This window comes from Camelus ferus, chromosome 17, assembly GCF_009834535.1.
Source record: "Camelus ferus isolate YT-003-E chromosome 17, BCGSAC_Cfer_1.0, whole genome shotgun sequence".
In the NCBI taxonomy this organism is placed as follows: Eukaryota; Metazoa; Chordata; class Mammalia; order Artiodactyla; family Camelidae; genus Camelus; species Camelus ferus.
Window position 1 is genome coordinate 45,167,286 of NC_045712.1, and position 20,371 is coordinate 45,187,656.

At 38.3% G+C, this 20,371-nt stretch overlaps 1 protein-coding gene and 1 long non-coding RNA gene across 3 annotated transcripts in view; one reads left to right on the top strand and one right to left on the bottom strand.

Moving 5' to 3' along the window:
- PDCD6IP (programmed cell death 6 interacting protein) overlaps window positions 1-14,601 on the bottom strand; it is a 60,692-nt gene extending 46,091 nt beyond the window's left edge. Inside the window, 3 exon segments of the mRNA XM_032459296.1 lie at window positions 1,063-1,132; window positions 2,699-2,753; window positions 14,242-14,601. Of these exon segments, the coding sequence (XP_032315187.1) occupies window positions 1,063-1,132; window positions 2,699-2,753; window positions 14,242-14,450 (334 nt within the window). The 5' untranslated portion in view covers window positions 14,451-14,601.
- A 142-nt stretch (window positions 14,602-14,743) lies between these two features.
- The window catches only part of LOC106730199, a 32,205-nt gene continuing 26,577 nt past the window's right edge, over window positions 14,744-20,371 (top strand). For both annotated transcript variants that reach the window (XR_004312398.1, XR_001366637.2), the window contains exon 1: window positions 14,744-16,321. This is a non-coding gene — a long non-coding RNA (uncharacterized LOC106730199). The remainder of the gene's footprint in view (window positions 16,322-20,371) is intronic.

A 20,371-nucleotide genomic window follows, 5' to 3' on the forward strand; every position in this document is an offset into this window, starting at 1 on the left:
TCTGCAATTAGGCTTCCTGGAGTCATATCCAGCTTCATTAGTCTTTGCTGTATGATCTTAGAAAGTCACTTATTCTTTCTAAACCAGTTTGTACAACTGGTAATAACAGTGCCTTTCATTAGGCTATAAGGGAATTTAGTACGATAGTGTGTATAAAGTCCTTTCACAGTGCCCAGGTGGAATAAGCACTCAATATATAGTAGTTATTAACACATAAGAGGGAAGAACACAAATTCACAGTATATTTCCAACTTGTCACCATCTACTCTCCAATGTCTTCACCCTCCCTAATCCCCAATATACCCACCGTTTCAAGCTTAAACAATATTAATATGTATTACATATAGTAACTTTTACTATATGACATTGTTATGTAATATTATGCAGTATATATTCTATAATGCAAACACATTATATCATATATAGTTATACATAACATGTTAACATCATTCATTGCCACTAATATTTACTGAGCCTTGTTCTAAGGACTTGACTTGTATTCACTCATTTAATCCACACAAGAACCCAATGAAATAGACAGTACCTCACAGTACTGTTACCCACTTCACAGATGAGAAAATTAATGCACAGAAAGGTTAACTTGCTGAGCTGGTAGAGCAAAAATGCCTTTACTCTTCTGACCTTTGGTTATAATGTTCTACCTGTAATACTATTTTATATCTGGAAAAACCAAATTCATCCTTCAAAGCCTCACTCAAACATTGTTTGCTTTCAACAGGCAGAATTAACTACTTCCTCATCTATGCTCCCATAAGTTTGTTCAAAGACTACCGTACTCCCTGCTGTATTTTAGAAGGATCAACTGTCTTCCCAACCAGACTGAGTACAACTATCTTATTCATTTTTAAAACTAGGACAGTGCCTGGCAAGGCGTAGGCTCTCTACAAATATTTGGAAATTGCATTAAAAGTTGAAGTTAAAAAAAAAAAACAAATTTTTTATTATTTACAAAGAGTCAGGAGAGCAATTTTAAAAACCTAAAACAACAATACAAAGTATTTAGACCAAGTTTCCTATCATTTTTATTTAAAAATTACATACCCAATTTTACAGATCCTCCAAAAAGCGAACCTTTATCAAAAGCATCCTTCCAAGTAAATGTCAAACAGATCTTGATAAAAAGAGAAAAAAGAGAAAATTATGTTACCTTCCTGGACCTCATCAAATATGTCTCTTTCGAATAAAAATCCACAATGTAGAAAAGGCAAAAGCTTCAACCTGTCTAAAACAGTATCTTCTCTAATCAATCAACTCCTTCTCCTTTTTGTGGACCATAAAATTTTCTCTTTTAAAAGTAAAAAACTGGCAGTAGGCTATTTCAAATAGTCATTCTGCCTCAGTAAATGCACCTATATTGTCTTCTTCAGAAAACACAACCTTACTCATCTTTACAATTACACAGTGGCTTAAACAGTACAAGTACTTAGTAAATGACTGTCAAATAAGCCAAAAGAAGTAAAGGCAACAAAGTAAGTGCTACAGATTTCCTAGAAGATAAAATTAAAAACTATTCCATGATGGCAAAAGTAGGAGAACGTCTACCTTTGGAAGGCAGGATGAGATGATATTTTATTTCTTGATTTGGGTGGTGGCTATACATATAAATTCACTTTGTGAAGATTCAAGCTACACACACGACATGTTCACTTTTCTGTATGTATGTTATACATGAGTAAAGTTTACTTAATTAAAAAACTGAATTTCACTCTTCTAAAATAGTCCACATGTGAAGATTAAAAAGATCTTAGCCTCTTTTATTTATATACCACAATTATTACAAACCTTTAAACTCTGAATTAGAGAAATTTTCAATACACACCCAAACTTTCAAACTGTAGTAATTCTAAATAATAAAATTGAAAAAGGAAAAAAATAAAAATAAAAAATAAAAGACAGAAAGAAAAAAAAATACACACCCAAACTAGAGGAAAAAACACAAGGAACTCACACATACCCATCACCAGTTTCAGCCTTCTGCCCTTCTTGGTTCATCTAACCTCACTTCCCAACCCCACTTCCAACACACACTCTTTTTCCTGGAGTATTTTAAAGGAAATCTCACCATATTATTTGATCTGTAAAAATTTTAGTACCAGAATGTTTAAAGTATTTTTTATAAAGTAAAATTTAGAAATGTCACACAAATTAAAAACTTTTAGCAACTCTCCCAAATAAAACTGTAAGAAATCATTGGCATTTTCAATATCTAGCCTTTAAGAGAAAGTAAAATTGACATCCTTATAGTGCAATATCTAATCATAAGAACATTTGCAAATTTATATGCAAATATAACTTGTGCAAATAATTTTTAAAGCACACAAGCTAGACTAATACTTCCTGAATCACAGTTTCCTATTTTATTCTGTAAAAAACAAAGGAAAGGACACCAGAGATTATATTAGTCTACAGATTCTATCGATTAAAAAGTGCAATCCAACACCCTGCATGAGCCACGAAGTGACTGAGGAATGACATGAACAGAATTTCCAGGAGACTCTTCAAAAGGATATAGATTCATATCAGATGGGCTTTACAAGTTTCTAATTTGTATTTTAAAAGTCTCATAAAAACTTAATGACAGTGAAGAGGCACCATTTATTTTAGTAAAATACCACAGGCAGGAGGAAATGGGTGATTCACCATTATCATATACCTTTAAAACAAATTAAAGACTTACCTGGTTTTCAGAAAATGGAAATTTGGGTTCAATGGAACAGATCTGGTCATAATATCTAAAAAACAGAGCAAATTTGTTTATTTTTCTTTTTGTCTCCCTTCCCTGAGGAGACATATCAAAAAAATATTACTAAGACCCATGTAAAGCAGCATACTGCCTATATTTTCTTCTAGAAGTTTTATGATTTCAAATCTTACATTTAAGTCTTTAATCAATTTTGAATTTGTTTTTGTGCATGGTGTGAGAAAGTAGTCCAGTTTTCCCAACACTATATACTGAAAAGGTTGTCTTTTCCCTATTGTATAGAAGATTAAGAGGTACCAACTTCCAGCTGCAAAATAAACGAGTCATGAGTTTGGAATGTAGTCAATAATTATGCAGTATCTTTGTATGGCAATGGATGGCATCTAGACTTACTGTGATTATTTTGAAATGTATAGAAATATCGAATCACTATGCTGTTTGACAGAAACTGACATAGTGCTATAGGTCAATTCTACTCCAAAAACAAACAGAAAAAGAGATCAGATTTGCAGTCACCAGATAAGGGGGGGTTTGGGGGAGGGGGAATTTAATCACAGCAGTCAAAAGGTACAAACATCCAGTCATAAGATAGGTAAGTACCAGGGATGTCATGTACAACACAATAAACATAATTAACACTGTTGTATCTTATATATGAAAGAAGAGTGGTTAAGAGAGTAAATCCTAAGGGCTCCATCACAAGAAAAAAAACTTTTCTATTTCTTTGATTTTGTATCTATATGAGATGATGGATGCTCACCACAGTTACTGTGATAATCATTTCATGATGTATGCATGTCAAATCATGATGCTGTACATCTTAAACTTATACAGTGTTGTATGTTAATTTTATCTCAATAAAACAGGAAGAAAAAACTGTAAAAAAATAATTAATTGATAGATTAAATATAAAAAGAGGTCAAAATGTAAAATTACCAGAGCTAAATTAAAGATCACATAGATTTATGCAAATAGAACCGATTTAATGTGGGGAGGGAGTATCTCAAGTGACAGAACTCATGCTTAGCATGCAGGAGGTCCTGGGTTCTATCCCCAGTAACTTCTTTAAAAATAAATAAATAAATAAATAAACCTAATTACCCCCACCACCACCAAAAGAAAAACAAAGGATTAGTTTAAGAATATACCAAAATTACGCATGCTTACTTTGAGTGGCCCACAAATCAAATTTCAATAAGCCATTTTAAGGTTTATTAATATAATATTTTAATGGGTAAACCAGTAGCTAAAATGCATGCAATGAAAACACTGTCAACAAAAATGTAACACTAAAGAAAAATATTTATTACTATTACTGGCTAAAAGCAAACTAACATCTGCCTAGGAAAACAATGTGTTTCTTAAAATACTATTTCTTATTAAGGTAACTGTTTATATCCAGTTAGGCAGATTAACACCTCTGGTAAACTACTGATCAAAAACAGGTTTACCAACTTTCAAATATGACTTGGGTACGTCCGCTCCTGCACCTGCCCGTCTCCACCACTGCCACGCAGTTCATCAAAGATTCCACTCTCCCTTTAAAGTAGACTGTTTCCTAGCCAACCTCCCAGTCTCCTTTCCTCCTTTCTCATTTTCTTCATTTTCTGTCCTCCACACAGCAGCCAGAGAGACCATCAAACACGAGGACGTCTTCCCCTATCAGGCTGACCTTTGAGCTAGCAAAGCGATTGAGGGGGCAGGGGTGTGGGTGGTTCAAGGCCAAGCTTTCTTCACAGGCCTCCAATGTTTTTTCCTTCCCTTATTATCTCCCTGCCCCTCCCCTCAACCCTATCACCAGGGCTCTTTGCAATTGTTATTTCTGAGGTCAGGTTTTCCGGAGGGGTGGGACCAACATGTCAGAGATCAAGTTTTTGGCTGGCATGGCAATGAGTTTGGTTACAAAGAACAACTGAGCAATTAAGTAAACACACTGAAGCTAATGGGAGTCAGCTTTCTAACTAGCAGAGAAAGGAGCTACCAACACGGGAAGGTAGGAAGCTAGAAGAAATGCTATGGCTTTGGGTCAGAATTGGAGGTATCAGTGTGAACTCATCTTTTAATATAGCATAATGTAGATATAAAAGGAGGTATAAATATGAATGTGTGTGTCTATCTCCTAAATGTATATGCTTATAAGTCCTAGAAGCAATAATACCTCAGTAGCAGTAAGCACACTTGGAGCCCAGATAAATAGTGCTCTGCATTAAAGGAAGCCAGTGCTTCTGAGAGAATGGTTGGCTCCATGGCTGAGGCTGAAAATTCAAGAGTCAAGCCTAAAGCATCCAGCTATGCCAGAATGTTAAGGATATACTCAAAATATGAGGACACATCAAAAGAACACAAGAACTAGCTTTAAGCAGCTCCCATGAGCCAAGTTTAGAACAATTTAAATAAATAGCAAATCATAACCCACTGAGGAAAATTCTAAAGTAAACAAAATAGAGGAATAGGGAAAGCTCTACCCTACAGTACAATGACAAATAATAAATCTAGAAGAAATAATGAAGTTAAAAAGTCACCATTTGGCACCTTTCATAATATAATATCTAATTCAGGTAAAATCACTAATGGAAACTAAAACATAAAAGTTTGACAGAAACAGGATTATTACAAAATCTCAAAGTACCTCCACACAAAATACTTACTAATTAGTACAACTTATTTATTAACTGTGAGGTCAAGAAACCTAGGAGACATCATCTCAACAAAGTGATAAAAGTTAAACATTACCAGCAATGGGACAAATCAACCTCGTGTTTTTCCTGATATGCACTAAAAAAAACACAGCATCACTCTGGTGGTACTACAGCCCCCAAATGCATATTCACAAGAAAATATGAGGGAAAACTTTATTGAGAGACACTCTACAAAGTAACTAGCCTGTATTCTTAAAAAATGCCAAGGTCATGAAAGACAAGGAAAAACTGAGGAACTATTCCAGACTGAAGAAGACTAAAACGGCAATTAAATGCAACACAGAATCTGCGATTAGCTCCCGGACCTCTAAACATTATTGGGGGAATTAGCAAAATTTGAATGAGCGCTACAGAGTAAATGGTAATATTCAATCAATGTCAATTTCCTGATCTTGAAAATTGTACTGTGGTTACGTAGTAGAGTATTCTCACATTTAGAAAAAGAACTCTGAAGTATTAAGTGCTCAAACCCTTTAATGGATTCCCATTACACTTTAAACTACATCCAAAATTTAGACAAGGTCTGGCACTACCTGGCCATCATTCAACTCTCCAGCCTGATCTCAGAATATTCACGACACATTCTAGTCACTAAAATTCCATGCTCTCTCCTGGCTCGGGGCCTTCGCACATTTTTTTCCTTGTACTTGGAAACTTTCTTATCACAAGTTCCCATTTCTCTTGTCCTCATTCATTCATGCATTCAACAAAGATATACTAAGAATTTACTATGCACCAAGCAGTTCTAGAACATAGGAATTCAGCAATATATAAACTTTTAAAACTTTGTGCCCTTGTAGAGTTTACTTTTAGAAGGGGATACAAAACAAGAAAAATGAGTAAAAATTTAGTATAGCAGACAGTGCTAAGTGCTATGCAGAAAAATAAAGAGGTGAGAGGGATAAGGTATGTGTATGGGGTGAGGTGAGAAGACTAGTTTTTTTTTTAATAACATGGTCATTTGACTACACAGAAGAAAAAAATAAAAAATCTTAACACATCAATAGTAGAGAAGACATGAAGAGGTGATGAGATATGAGAGAAAAGCATTACGAGTCAAGGGAAGAGCAAGAGCCAAGAGTACGCCTGACAGTACCCCTGCCACGATAAAGAGGCATGTGACCACAAAGCGGGCACAGGAGGAAACAGCAGGAGATGAAATCAAGAAATAATGATGCCTTGAGTGCAACTTGTAGGACTTTTGGCTCCTACCATACAGAGTAAGAGAAGGAACCATCAGCAGATCTGGACAAGAGTAACACAAGCCAATCTATTTTCAGAGTTGCCCTGCCCTGGCTGCTGTGTGGAAAACTGACTTGCAGGTGTGCAAGCACAGAAGCAGAGGTGAGTCAGGAAGCCACTGCAGAGATCCAGTCAAGGGAGAATCCCCAGTGGTGGCAGAAGTGACGCGCAGTCGATCTAACTTCTTGTTTAAATTAGTTCCCCTCTTCACAACCTCTCAGGCCTTTGCATTTTTCCTTCAGAGAACTTACCACAACTGGTAATATATTTATTTGTGGGATTACGTTTAATGCCTTTTCTCTCAAAGGATTCTAAACTCCATGAAAGTATGAAGTGGGTCTGTTCCTTCCGTTTCACTGTTAGCTCCAAACAAATGAATCAGTAAAATGCAGTGTCTAAAAAACAACTTTTTTTCTTATCTCCAAAAAGTAAAACCTAAGATTCTCTATTTTGGGAATGAACAGGAGCTACCAAAGAACATGCCCATAGGTGAGAATAGCAAGTACCAAGGGCCTGAGGCCACAGTGTGCCTAAGGGCATGCACATCACAGCAAGGAAGTTGATGTGGCCACAGAGCAGGGATTGGCATACTTTTTCTGAAAAGGGCTACTCTAGGCTTTGCCAAGCAAAAGGTTAAATCAAGGATAATATGCAGGTACTTATATAACCAGAGAGAAAACTCTTGCCCTGCCCTGTACCATTTTTATCTGGGTTGGACCATCTCAGATGGTGAAAACACTAGGTACACAGTTGTCTAACTGCCATTAGCTGGAGACTCTGAAGGAAGAGTACCCAGTCTGGTGGCGAGAAGTCCAGGGGAGGGAGGTGGGCAGTGGCCAATACAGTCCGTTTCACTCTCTGCTCCAGCGACACACGGATTCTGGCATGCCTTCCTCTCCTCCCAGAGTCCAGCCATCTCAACTTTGGCAACTGGCACAGATGGCAGGAGACAAGGCAATTTGCTGTGTCATCAATTCCCAGTTTGAGACTCCACCATTCACTGCTAAGCCATTGCAAGCAGAAACCCAACATGTAGGTGGCACCAGAGCAAGCTCTGGGCAGCAGAGAGGCATGGCCACAGGCCTGGGAGGAAGACACTGGAATAAAGGGCAGGATGGGGCAGAGGGAAACACCCCAGCTAGGTCTCCAAGGTTCACAGTGCCAACCGCCAGTGGTGCCCATGGACCACACAAAAACAAGCAGCTGGGCAGGCCTTAGTCTGCTAACTTCTGCTTAAACAGAGCAAAGAAGGAAGTAGTAGGAGATAAAGCTACTTGCTCTGCAAATGGATCAGGAAAAAAAGAAAGACTAAACAGAATGCACTGAAGTTTTTATACCTATCCTTTTCACTCCAAAGCTTTTAGAGTCAACTCTCAAAACCTGAGTTTTATTGGGGAAACAGTTCATTTATACCCTATATTTAAAAGACTAGAAGCTATGTGATGGAACCCTCAAAGTAAAATAGCTGTCTCAGGACAGGTCATGTAACTTCAAGTGTAAGTACTATGGAATGGCAGCCATTGGAAATCTGACTCCATAATATGGAGTAAACGTCAACAGAGAGACCAACTAATGATTTTCAAAAGAAAGCAACCATTGCTAACTGCAGGCAAAATGCTGCTCCTACAGTACCACATACAATGAGCTACTCCTTCGATGTAATTCCACCATATCCAACCCCACATATATAGTTCAGCCTGGATCTCAGGTATCAAAGTTCTCTAGAGAGGGAACCGAACAGAACAAGAGACTCTACCACACCCCTCTCTCTATCACTGAAATATGCTTTACTATATCAGCAGACTCTAGCTCAGGATATACCTCTCCCAAAGTAGACCTAGGCTGCAAGTTGTCCACTAGTGGGAAGATGGAAAGCCAGTATGCTATACTAGAGTAGAAAGGAAAACAAACACACACACACACAGTCAGAAATAATACTGCAAAGAACTTGTACCGTTTAAATTTTCACTTATTTTTAAAATAAAATCTTTATCAACTATAAAACCCTAATTTCCAAATAAAATTAACATGCTATTTTGGTAGGGGAAAAAAAAAATCTTAAACATTCTTAAAAGGTGTGATGCCATAGTGGGCAGACCTCAGGCTTCCAAGTCAGACAGCTCTGCGTTTGATTTAAACTCCACCAACTCTTAGCTGTTTGACTATATGCAAGTTTCCCAACCTCTCTAAACCCTTCTTAAATTGAGGGCAACCTCACTTAATTTAAGCACGAGGAACAAAGGATAAAATATAAACTAAATGCTTAAAACAGTACCTGGACACATCGCACATTGTGGACAAATGGTAACTACAGAGTACTTTGCAACTATTCAGAAGTGTTTTATACTTTCTCCAGTATTTCATAAAACTCAATCACTTTAGAGCAGATATCTAAAACTCAACTCTTAAAAATCTCATGAAAAGGAAAACAAAATGAATATATTTCTTTAAATATACCAAAAATAAGAAAAGGACAAATTTCCGCTAGAAATTCTAGTTTTTAAAAAATGTGTTTTTAGGGAGAAAGGTGTAGAGATGAGAACAACCAATCCACTTAAGACAAAGTGATACTGCCATGCAAATTCACATAACCCATCCAGCGCCATTCAGTATTTAGGGCTGAGCAATCCTGCCTATCAACCTGAGAGAGAAACAAGAGAATCCAAAGAGTGGGGCCATATAATGGTCAGAGTTAATAGCTGTTCCCTGAACCTTATTTTCACACTTCCTTCTTTGCTCAGTTTATTGCATGAAGAATCATTAATAAAGCACTGCTACAGCAGAGTGTAGTAGAAAGTAAATAGTTAGGGAGGCAAGAGGTCAAGATCTTAGTCTAATCCTGCCACAAAGTTAATCAGTTGTGTAGCTTAAACCCGTATGCAGAATTTTCTGAGAGAGGATTCTCTCTCGGGTTACAAAGAATGAAGATAGCCCTGATAAGCTATTTTATTTATTAAACCTTAGAAAAGTCAGAATACAGAAAAGCAAGGATTTTAAACCTTCCTTTAAATTTTCATGTTTATTCACCTAAGCAGAACAAAATTCCAGAGCCAAATTAAGGTCTGCTAACTACAGACACTCTTTGAGACCAAGGGTCAAGTATTAATGTATCTTTATAGTCACCACACTATTTGATTAACAGCAGCAACGTCACTAGGGTTAATATTATTTCAGTATCTTCAACAATCAGAATGTAAGCAAAAGCTGTGAAGTAAAATGGAACAGCATTTTCTTCCCTGATCTATAAAACACCAGTACTTGGAAAAAAATTCAGAAATTGAGACTAGTCCCATCAACTTTATTTCATAAATGAAAAAGGTACAACCATAATGCAACAAACTAGATGCTAACCCCCAAAAAAGTGATAAGACAAATCTATTTAGAAACTTTACAAAATCTACATTAAAAACTCTTGAGCTAAAACAATACTAAAATTACAAAGTATTAGAAAATGTCAGTGAGAATACTACATATCAAAACCAGTGGGATGCAACCAAAAGCAGACTTAGAAAAAACATACAGTCTTAAAATAAATGTATTGTAAAAAAAAATGCAAAGCTAATCACTCAATTGAAAAGATAAAACGAAAAAGAAAAGTGAATGAGAAAGCAGAAAACAAACAAACAAACAAAAAATAGATTTGGTTTTAAAAAAGGAAAAAGGTGGCTTTCAGCAAATCTATCAGGGGACAAAATCATACATAATACATGCACAAAGTCAGGAATAAGGAAAAAACTGTAACTACAGATTATGAGGAGAATAAAACATTTTGCAAGGACCTCTGTGTGACAAAAGATACCACATACATAATGATGAGACAAGAAACAGATCTGAAGATGATATTTGCAATACACATAATGGAAAAAAGATAAATAGCCAGAAAATATACATAACTCTTAAAAATCAGTAAAGGAAAAAAAACAATCAACATAGAAAATGGGCAAAGAAAAAGAACAGGCAATTCACAGAAAAAGAAACTAAGTGGCCAGTAAACCGAAGATGCTTGACCTCTGAGAAATCAAGGCAATGCAAACTAAAACCGGGTACCATCTCTCATCCATCAGTTTAGCAAAAAGCAATCACTTTCAATTATTAATCAGTGAGTATTCCCAAGGATGTGAAGGAAAAAAAACTTCACTATTACCTGTAAACTGATACAACCACTGTAGAAATGAACATGTAAATATCCTATTCCAGCTAAACAAAGAGATCTAAATAAACAACCTACTCTACTCTCCCCCAAAATTCCACAAAAAAGGGAATAAAAAATTAAAAAGATGTAAACGCACAAGGACAAAGAGAACGGGAAAGAACACAAGAGCACACAAGAAGTTTCATGGAATTTTCTAAAAGGTGAAAAGTGAATGAATGAAGCAGAGAAAACAAACTCTAACTGCCTAGAGAGAAGGGAGCCAAACGATGCAGAGAAGCTGGACAGGATCTGAATTCTGAAGAAAAGAGGTATCACTCTCGAAGACAAGAATTAAGTGTGAGTCTGGGAAAGAGGTATGGTTGAAAATCTTTGAAAGAAACCTCTGGGCTTCCAGATCCTCCATGAGGAGGGTAGGTTTACTCTCAGGAAAATGTCAGCAATATCACACACAGCTCAGCAGGGAAGAAGGGGACTGGGAGCCTATTGTTGGGAATGCTAATCACCTACATCATTATCTCCTTCCTTCCTAGTAGAACAGCAGATTTTAGCTGGATATATGACTGCCCTTAATAAAAATCCCTTTACCTATCCTACTGTTCTATGAGATGTGGACATACATAATGGCCAATAACAAATGAGCAGGGTGCTGCAGGGCAGTTTGCAGGAAACATCCTGGAAGCTAAGTACCCTGCCTCCTTTTTCCCTTCCTCCATCTTCCTGTCTAAAACTTGGGTATGACTGTTATCTGGACCCTGAGAACAAGGACTCTAGGTTTTACAGAGCAGATCACTGGAAGGAGCCTGAGCCTGATGAACATCACAGAACCACAATACCATTCTTGGGCCATCAGAACTACCCATCTACCAACTTTTTACACAGGAGTAAAATCATTAATTTAACTGATAATTTGAAATCTACCATACACAGCTGAATCCAACCCTAATACAGTAACACAGATGACATAAAACTAAAATAGATAATATAAAAAAATGCATACATGATTGCTGAAATCGACAACCTCCACTCCCCCTGATCAAATTTCAGAAAGCTGACAACTAGGCTTTTTCATGGAAGGAGACTAGGAGCTTTCTCTCTGAAAACACTAATCACCACAAAAGACATGGAAGCTGATATCTAGAGCTTATCCCCGCCCCCCAAAAACCAGCGGGGTTTCCAGCTGATCACACCTTAGTTTAATGCTCACTATTTACCAAGGCTCTTCTAATCAATTTGTAGTTAAAGTCACTTGATAAAGGATGACATTCACTCAATATTATAACACATAAATATAGTTTTAATACTATAGTTAGTAATAAAAAGGCAAGTCCATTACCCGACCGTATGTGGAGCTGTGTAGCAGTACTTATCAAGCTAGCCTCTATTCTTCAGGAATTAGCTTAAACCCTCTTTTTCAAAAATTTTATTTAAAAGTTTATTAAGTTAAAAATATGTTCAATTTACACAATTATCCAGACACAATTATTAAAAGCAAAATATCCTGCTTGACTGAACACCCCCCAACTGTTTGATTTTTACAGCAAAGGTACACACCTTCATTATAAAATTTTACAGACTGTAGTGTATCTATTAGCTTACCCTAACTCCACTAGAAGAGCATAAAGTGAAAAAATGTGCTAATGTGAGGACAATATAGAGGTGACTAAAGAAACAGTTTCAAAGAGACTGTCTCTGCAATATCCCCATTTATTCCTAGGAAAAGACCAAAAGAATGAACAAATGAATGAAGTTTTAAACTTCACAGAACCACTATTCACCAGTCTCTCTTGTCTGTTAGTCTTAAATCCATGCACCAAATGTCTCTGAACTCCTCCTCCTGACTCAAGCTCCTTAAGGGTTGGGATCAAACCTAATCGATTCATGTGTTCATTATACCAGAGCTCATGTTTTTTTTTTTAACACTATTAATGAAAAATCCTCACTGAATGCTACTCATGGCCACATAAGAACTGCTTGGGAGTTTTGTTTTTTTTTTTTCTTTTACAGAACATTAATTCTAAAGAATGGCTAAGTATTTATAGGTTAGCTTAAAAAAAAAGTTTACATTAAGTATCAACCTAGTGATCTTTGCAACCCAACAGTCTTATCTTTAAAATTGACACCAATGGGTCATAATCTCTCTGAGGGATCTATTCAGTATCCTGGAGAACCAGCTCCTCCCCAGTCCATACTAACATTACTTTAATCCACTGCGCATGGAGAAGTTAAACCAGCAGAGTGACTCAGACAAGGGTAATTAAATTAGGCCATTTCCCATCATTACACATGGGCACAAGCCAACCCAATCAGAGGCCTTCCCTGAACTTTCACCAGGGCAAAAAAGAAACACACTCTTATGTAAGATCCTGAGCATTAAGACCACTTGTAATTACAGGAGAGCCAGTAGCCATCTCTTCCAATACAGGAACAAAGCTCTCCTAAGAAGGAATCAACCTGAAGGCAAGATGATCTCCAGAAATGCCTAAAGCTAAGGAAGCCATATTCCTTGACTTTTCAGTTACTAGAACAGGCAAGCTAGTTTAACCTGAGCTTCTCCTACTTGTATCTTAATACAGCTGTGTTTTTCCTGTGAAACAAGGAGAATATGCTACACTGTAGGAAATGAGTTTATTAACAAGGTAGACGAAAAAAATTTTTTAACTATAAAATGCTTATAAAAATGTTCTGCCATTCTAACTGGAAAAGTACTACCAAAGGAACTCTAGTTAAATACAGCATGAACTCAATAAACATGGGCTAAGAACACAAATTTACTCCATAATGTGCATACCTGTTTGTGAATAAACTGATTCCAAGCAACCTATCATGAACATTCTGTTACTCAAGTTTAATTTCAAATAATGGCAGCTCCTAACCTACGGAATTCTACGTGTCACTTGATTACGAGGAACTTAGGAAAATGACTCGTTTCAAGTGGACAGCAAAAACAAGTAAAGTAATAAAAGTAAAATAAGTAAAAAAAATTTGTTCCAGTGTCCCAATTCTGCCACCTTCCTCAAGCAACTGCTAATTATGAAATCCAAATCACACCAACAAAGTTTCGCGGCGATGCAAAAACGGGAAGAGACAGGAGTCTCAGAGACCCCCAAAAAGTGAAGAAAACTAGTTCTGGGTAAACGTGGCAAGAGACCTCAGTACGTGGCAGACCCTTCCTCCCAGGTTGGCCTAGGCCGGGCGGACCAAAGGCTAGGGTGGGCAGCCAGCGGAAGAGGGTAGGGTGACCGGCGGCCTGCGGGGCGGCTCCTGCTCGTCAGGAAGGAATGCAGACCACACCTACGCGCCCGGCCAAGCCGGGGCGGGGCGGCCGGGCCTGGGCCGTGGGTAGGAAGGAGGCAGACAGGAAGGGCGGAGGAAGCAAGGGGAGCAGCAGGCGGCCCACAACCTCCCCGGCCCGGCCCCGGACCAACCTCAGGAGCGTCTCGAGCGCGCCCTCGTGCTTGTCCAGCGGGCGGCCAAGCGCCGCGCGGCGCAGCTTGCTGAGCTCCTCGGCCGCGCGGCAGTACTGGGCCTGCTCCTCCCCGCCGCTCGGGTAGGTCTGCTGGATGAACTTCACCAGCGGCTTGGCCAGGTCCACCTCCGAGGTCTTTTTCAGCTGTACTGAGATGAACGTCGCCATGGCGAGCGCCTCAGCCGCCCTGCGGGCCAAAGAGACCACGAGACGGCGACGAGGGCCAAGGCGCGCGAGGCACTGAGCCGGCGGACGGGTGGACTGACGGGCTGACGGACGTGCGCTCGGCCTGCGGTTGGGATCCGGCCACTTCCGGGAGCTCCCGCGCAGGCGCACTCGGCGCGGCGCCCGCGGTCACATGAGAGCGTCCGGACGCCGGCGCAACTCACCTGGGCCCGCCTCGGCTGAGGCGTGACTCTTTTCTCCGCAGACTGTATTCTCTCCTTCCTCCCTGTACTTCGGTGGGTGGACAGAGCGCTTTTATAAAAGTGTAAAAGTTAACTATTTTGTGTAAAAGTAACTATTTCTCCACTCGAACTATTTCCTCGCGGAAGTACTCTTGTTACTGCCACGTGCGCGAGTTTGCGACGACCTCAGGGTTATTGTGATCTGTGGTAATTCTTTCACCCGGCCGCGGTGTACAGATAGGAGTGCACGATGAGCCTGGTAGGCAAGGCCCCAGCCAGTGTGCAGCTTAGTCAGGCAAGGACGCAGAGAGTAAGGTGCGTCAAAAGAGTATGGTACAAAAAGCAGGGTGCTTGGCATGTAGGATATTAGGCTCCCTTGGAAGAACTTAAAGCAATAAAAATAAATAGGTAATTAGAGGAAGCGTCTCTGAGAAGCTGAGCTTTAAAAGACCTGCAGTTTGAGAAGATACTTGACATTAGGAGAAAGAAAGAGGGGCACAGACCAAGGGGCAAAGGCCTAGGAGGCAAGCACTGCTCACCTTCAGGGAGGGAAAACAGTGTGACAAAAACTTAAAAAGCAAAGAGAGAATGGGATGAAGCCCAAACTGGTTCTGCTCATCCCATGACAGGCCAATAAATTGGGAGATGAGGTATTGGGGCAAGGAATAACGACTTTATTCAGAAAGCTGGCAAACCCCAGATAGACAACTAACATCCTGGAGAACCATCTTCCCCCAAGTCAGAATTCAGACTCCTTATACTAAAAAGGGGAGAAGTTGGTTGTTGCAAACTCATTGGTGTTGGGATCCCTTGTTCTTGCAAATGTCCACGTAGGGTCAGGTCCTGGTGTTCCTGCAAACCTCCAATAAGACAAATGTTATTTTCTATCCTGCAATTTTACATCTTTATATGAATGGACAAGTGTTATACCCTTAAAGGTCAAAACCTTGAGAATGGGCTATCCTGTATATTTTAGGCTATAGGCAACATTCTTTCACAAAAGGTGCAGAATCAGCATGACTCAACACAGGGGAACAGAGCAGAGGGTTAAAGTCAAAGGAACAGATCTAATAATGGAGTCAGACTTGTTCTTTTCTATTATATAAACAGGCATCAAATCATTCAGAAACTTGTAGGCCAAGTTAGAGAATTTGTATTGTAAAATAAATGGAAAGGAAGTTAGAAACGGCATTTAAGCAATAGTGACATGATACAATTCAGACTTTTAAAAGGCTACCTTGTATATCAGTCTGATAGGATGTAGTGTGAGGTTTGCAGTATGATCACCTATGATATATTCCAGGCAAAAATGTTTAACTTTACTTTGTCAGTTCTTTGCATCTAACACATACTTTATGAGAAATACAGGGGAGAGAAAAGCAATCTAAATGATACCGCAAAAAGTAACCAAACCAATCCCGAAGGTGGAACATTCTGCAGGATAACTGGCCCCATCTCTTAAATTTGAGGGATGTAGAGTCTAGATTGAATCCTGATTTGAACAGACCATCTATAAAATGCATTTTCAGGACAATTGAAGAAATTTGAATAGAGATGAACTGAATATGAGATGAAAATGTATTGCCATGGAAAAGCGGAGATCATTAACCCAAAAGAACAAGTTACAAAACAGTATGTATGTTACCGTATCTCATTTTGATTACCAAGTGCCCATATGTGTATTTTACATACTATGAAAAAAGGTCCAGAAGGATTATACCGTAAGGTGCTATCAGTTGTAATCTTTAGAAGTGGATATATATATATTTTTTTAAAACTTAATTTTTTGAACACTTTCACATTTATACAAAAATTGCAATTAGTTCTCATATACCCTAAGCCCCAAAGTAGTACTAATATTATAATTAACAACTTGCATTAGTATGGTTACAATTAAGGAACCAATACATTATTCTCAACTGAAGTCCATACTTTATTCAAATTTCCTTAATTCTTAATGTCCTTTTACTGTTCTGAACACCACATTTTAAAAGTAATTTCCAAGATTACACAATAGTTGTTTACAGAGCTTGTCTTTAAATTCAGACTAACTCCAAAGGTCCAAACTTTTAAGTACTTCTTTATAATGCCTTGCAAGAGAAAGGTTTACTCATTAAATGACATCTTGAGAAGAAACTACACCAATTAAACAGGAAAAAGTCCTTGCTATAGTTTTGGGAAAGCCAGTACAATTGGAGAAGATGCTGATGCTGTGAGAAGTTTTAATGTGGCATTTGTGGGAAATGTATACTTCTATTTTCTTTATTTTTATCTGTCTTTTTTTGTGTAAGTTTTAATAGCATATATACTTCTTTTGTTATAGAAGTTTATTTTGCCATGGTGTTGTAAAAAAATTTTAATGTATTTTAGTTAAAATATTCTAGGTTAAAATAAATAAAAGTAGCCATGCTGGTTGCTGTGTAGAGAATGCATTAGAGAAAGGCAAGCTAGAAGCAGAGAGCCAGATCATGAGACCATTTCAGAAATCCAGGGAAGAAATCATGAAAGCTAACATTAGCAGTAGTGAGCCACCCTCTTGGATTTGGGGCCTGAACATCTGAACAGTCAGTGAAATCATTTACTGATATTTAAAAAAAAAAAACTGATGGATAATCCATTGATAGGACCAGGGGATGGGAAGTGTTTATACCCAAGCATTCAAGTGCAGTTGTTAAATTGACAGTTGGCTATATGGGATTAGAGCTCCAAGAAGAGATGTTGTTTGGGAATCAACTGTCAGCATACAAATTAATTTTAAGCCTCTGGGACTATGAAGGAACACAAAGAAATAGAAAGAGGTCAGAAGCTGTCAGGAAATACAGTATCAGATTTATTTCTTAAGACAGAAGACTGCTCCCTTGGGGAGAGAATGAAGATTTCTAAAGAGCTGAGAATAACCAAAGGAGCCAACTGCATGAAAGAGGAAAGGAAAGGGTACCCAGAGCAGGGAGGGTAAAAGGGGAGGGATGAACTGTCAGAAAGATGAGGGATGTGTCACTTGTTGAGGCAGATAGAGGGAAGAAGGAAATGAACATAGATGTGGTTAACCATGTGGCACTGATCAAGGGCAGATTAAGGTGATCTTATCTTATGGAACATGATCTATCTCTGTATATCTCTTCAACTTTATATTTTGCTGCTTGTTCCTCATTTATTACCACTTAGTCACCTTGGTCATATTTCAGTTTCTCTAACTCACTAAGATCTTTCTTTCCTCGTATGACCTGAAATACTTTACCCCTCTCTTCATACCTGAGATAAAAAAAAAAAAATCTCCTCCCCATCATGCCCTCTAAAGTAGATTCCACACCTTGTTCCTGTCTAACTCAGCCATTGTTTATTTGCTTTGTAACACTTACCCTAACTAGAAAGTATTTTGTTAGTTGATTCAATTTTACTCTGACTTCCCCACTAGAATATAAGCTCCTAAGGGCAAAAGTTGTGTTTGTTTTGTGTACTGTTACATCTCCAGCACTTGGCACTTGGTAGGCAACTCAGTAAATATTTTTGAATGAGTAAATGAGTTTCAATGCTTGCAAAAAACAAAAGAAGAAGAAGAAAAGATTCCTACTATAAAAATAACACACTTTTCCCTCAATTACAGTTACCTTCATTAATTAGGCATTAGGCCAGTGGCCAAAGAAGGCAGGTAAGGGGTGTATCAAGATACGCTAGCTCATACTCTGATAATAAACAATTCAAAAATCTCATCATCTTAACATAATGAACATTTGTTCCTGGCTCATGTAAAATCTTCTGTGGGACAGGAACCTGTCCAGGGTAGCTGTCCTCCAAGCAGTGTCTCCATTGTTCAGACTAGTTTGATCTTGTAGCTCACCCATGTCAACAATGAGACTCCACTTTCAGAGAGGAGAAGGGAATCTGTAGCCCCATAAAGCAAATTTCCCTGCCTCAGCTCTCTCACTTCCATCACATGTCACTGGCTAGAACTTCTCACCTGGCTCATCAGACTGCACAGGGACTGGGAAGGGAGGTCTTCTATGTGTCCAGGAGGGAAGGGAGAACTGGATGTTAGGGAGCCCTAGTTAACAGCAAGTATCTACTGTCAAGCACAGGAAACTATATTCAATATCTTATGGTAACTATAATGAAAAAGAATATGGAAATGAATATATGTATGTATAAGTACGAACTATTACGTTGTACACCAGAAATTGACACAACATTGTAAACTGACTATCCTTCAATTTTTAAAAAAAGGGGAGGGGGAAGGAGCCCTAGTGACGCTTTCCAAGGATAAGTTTCACGTGTCCAAACTTGCTTATGGTAACTGTGTAATGAAACTCCATAAAATAAATCCTTAGAGTGTATCCTTAGTGTAACATTTTGGAGAATATTAAATCAATAGGCTTCCTTCCCTGATAATCCCTAGTTCTGGTGGGCCCATCCTTATCCCCACTGATTGAACCAATGGAAATAATCCTCTTTGAATGGACAGAATTCTGCTGAAAACAGCTTTGACTTTCAAAATACTGTTTTTCAAGTCTATGTTGAAACAGTGGCCTGAAAGTAAGCACTTGTGATTTTTGGAGGAGCCAAGCTTTGTTGAGGAGGAAAGAAGCTTATAAAAGACAAGCCCAGAAGACTGTAACAGAGAGTTTTTTCAGTAAGTGAGAGAGTAAATAGGACAAGGATTTGATGTGAGAAAAGTCCCTGCAATGCAAGAAAGAGAAAGCCCTTTGGATGCAGAGAGGAAGAGTTTAAGACAAAAAGTGAAGGACAAAAGGTAAATGAGGTGTCCTCACTTCCTTACTCCACACTCTCAGGGTAAACTTAAGGGTGTTGGGGGGTAAGGAGGAGGACCTGGTGGGAAGGAGGCATGGTGTAGAAGCGTTCAGATAGACTTGATGAAATCAGTAACCCTCAGGACAGTGCCCTACATCACCTGGAAGACACAAGTGTAGAATGGAAAGGGGAATGGTGTGGGGCAGGGATTTTTGCAACATGTAATAGAGAATTAATTGTCTCCTTAATCTATTTGTATATTTTAATTTTTAAAAAGTGAAAGTGCAAAAAAGAAAATTACCCGTCTTTCACATATGGGTGTATAAATTTTATCCACATGGCATCAAATTTTTTAAAGAGAAATAAGGAAACTATTAAGCTTTTTATTTAGAATTACTCCCTATGCAAGCCCATTCTCATCCCCCATGTACCAATAATCATATTTCTATCAATTGCCAGTTCTCTAATACCATTCACAGCTATTTAAATAACTACTGTCCTTTGCCACCAGTGTCCCCTTAGATGAGCACTGTTTTACTTGGGTAAGATAACTTCTGAAAATAAATATCAGCATTCTTTTGAAAGAATTGCTTTGTAGAGTAGACATAAATAACTCTGGACAGCTAGAAGTTATCTTGTGCAAATCTCGACCTTGAGAGCATGTTTCTCCTATTTGCACTAAAATCCAGTATCTGTTTAAATAGTATCTGAAGTTGAAGGGGAGCACCCTCACCCTCTAACCCTGACTGTTGTTAATTTGCTTCTTAGAGCTATGTAAGAAGGTTTCTTCAGTCTGTTCCCTCAAGCATACATTAGTTCTCTGTTTCAGATTCAGGAAGCAGAAAGTAGATGGTTATGAGCATTTCTTCATATTAAACACACTTGAGTTTCCATAAAAAAATTATGCATTATGCCCAAAACACATGTAATTTCATT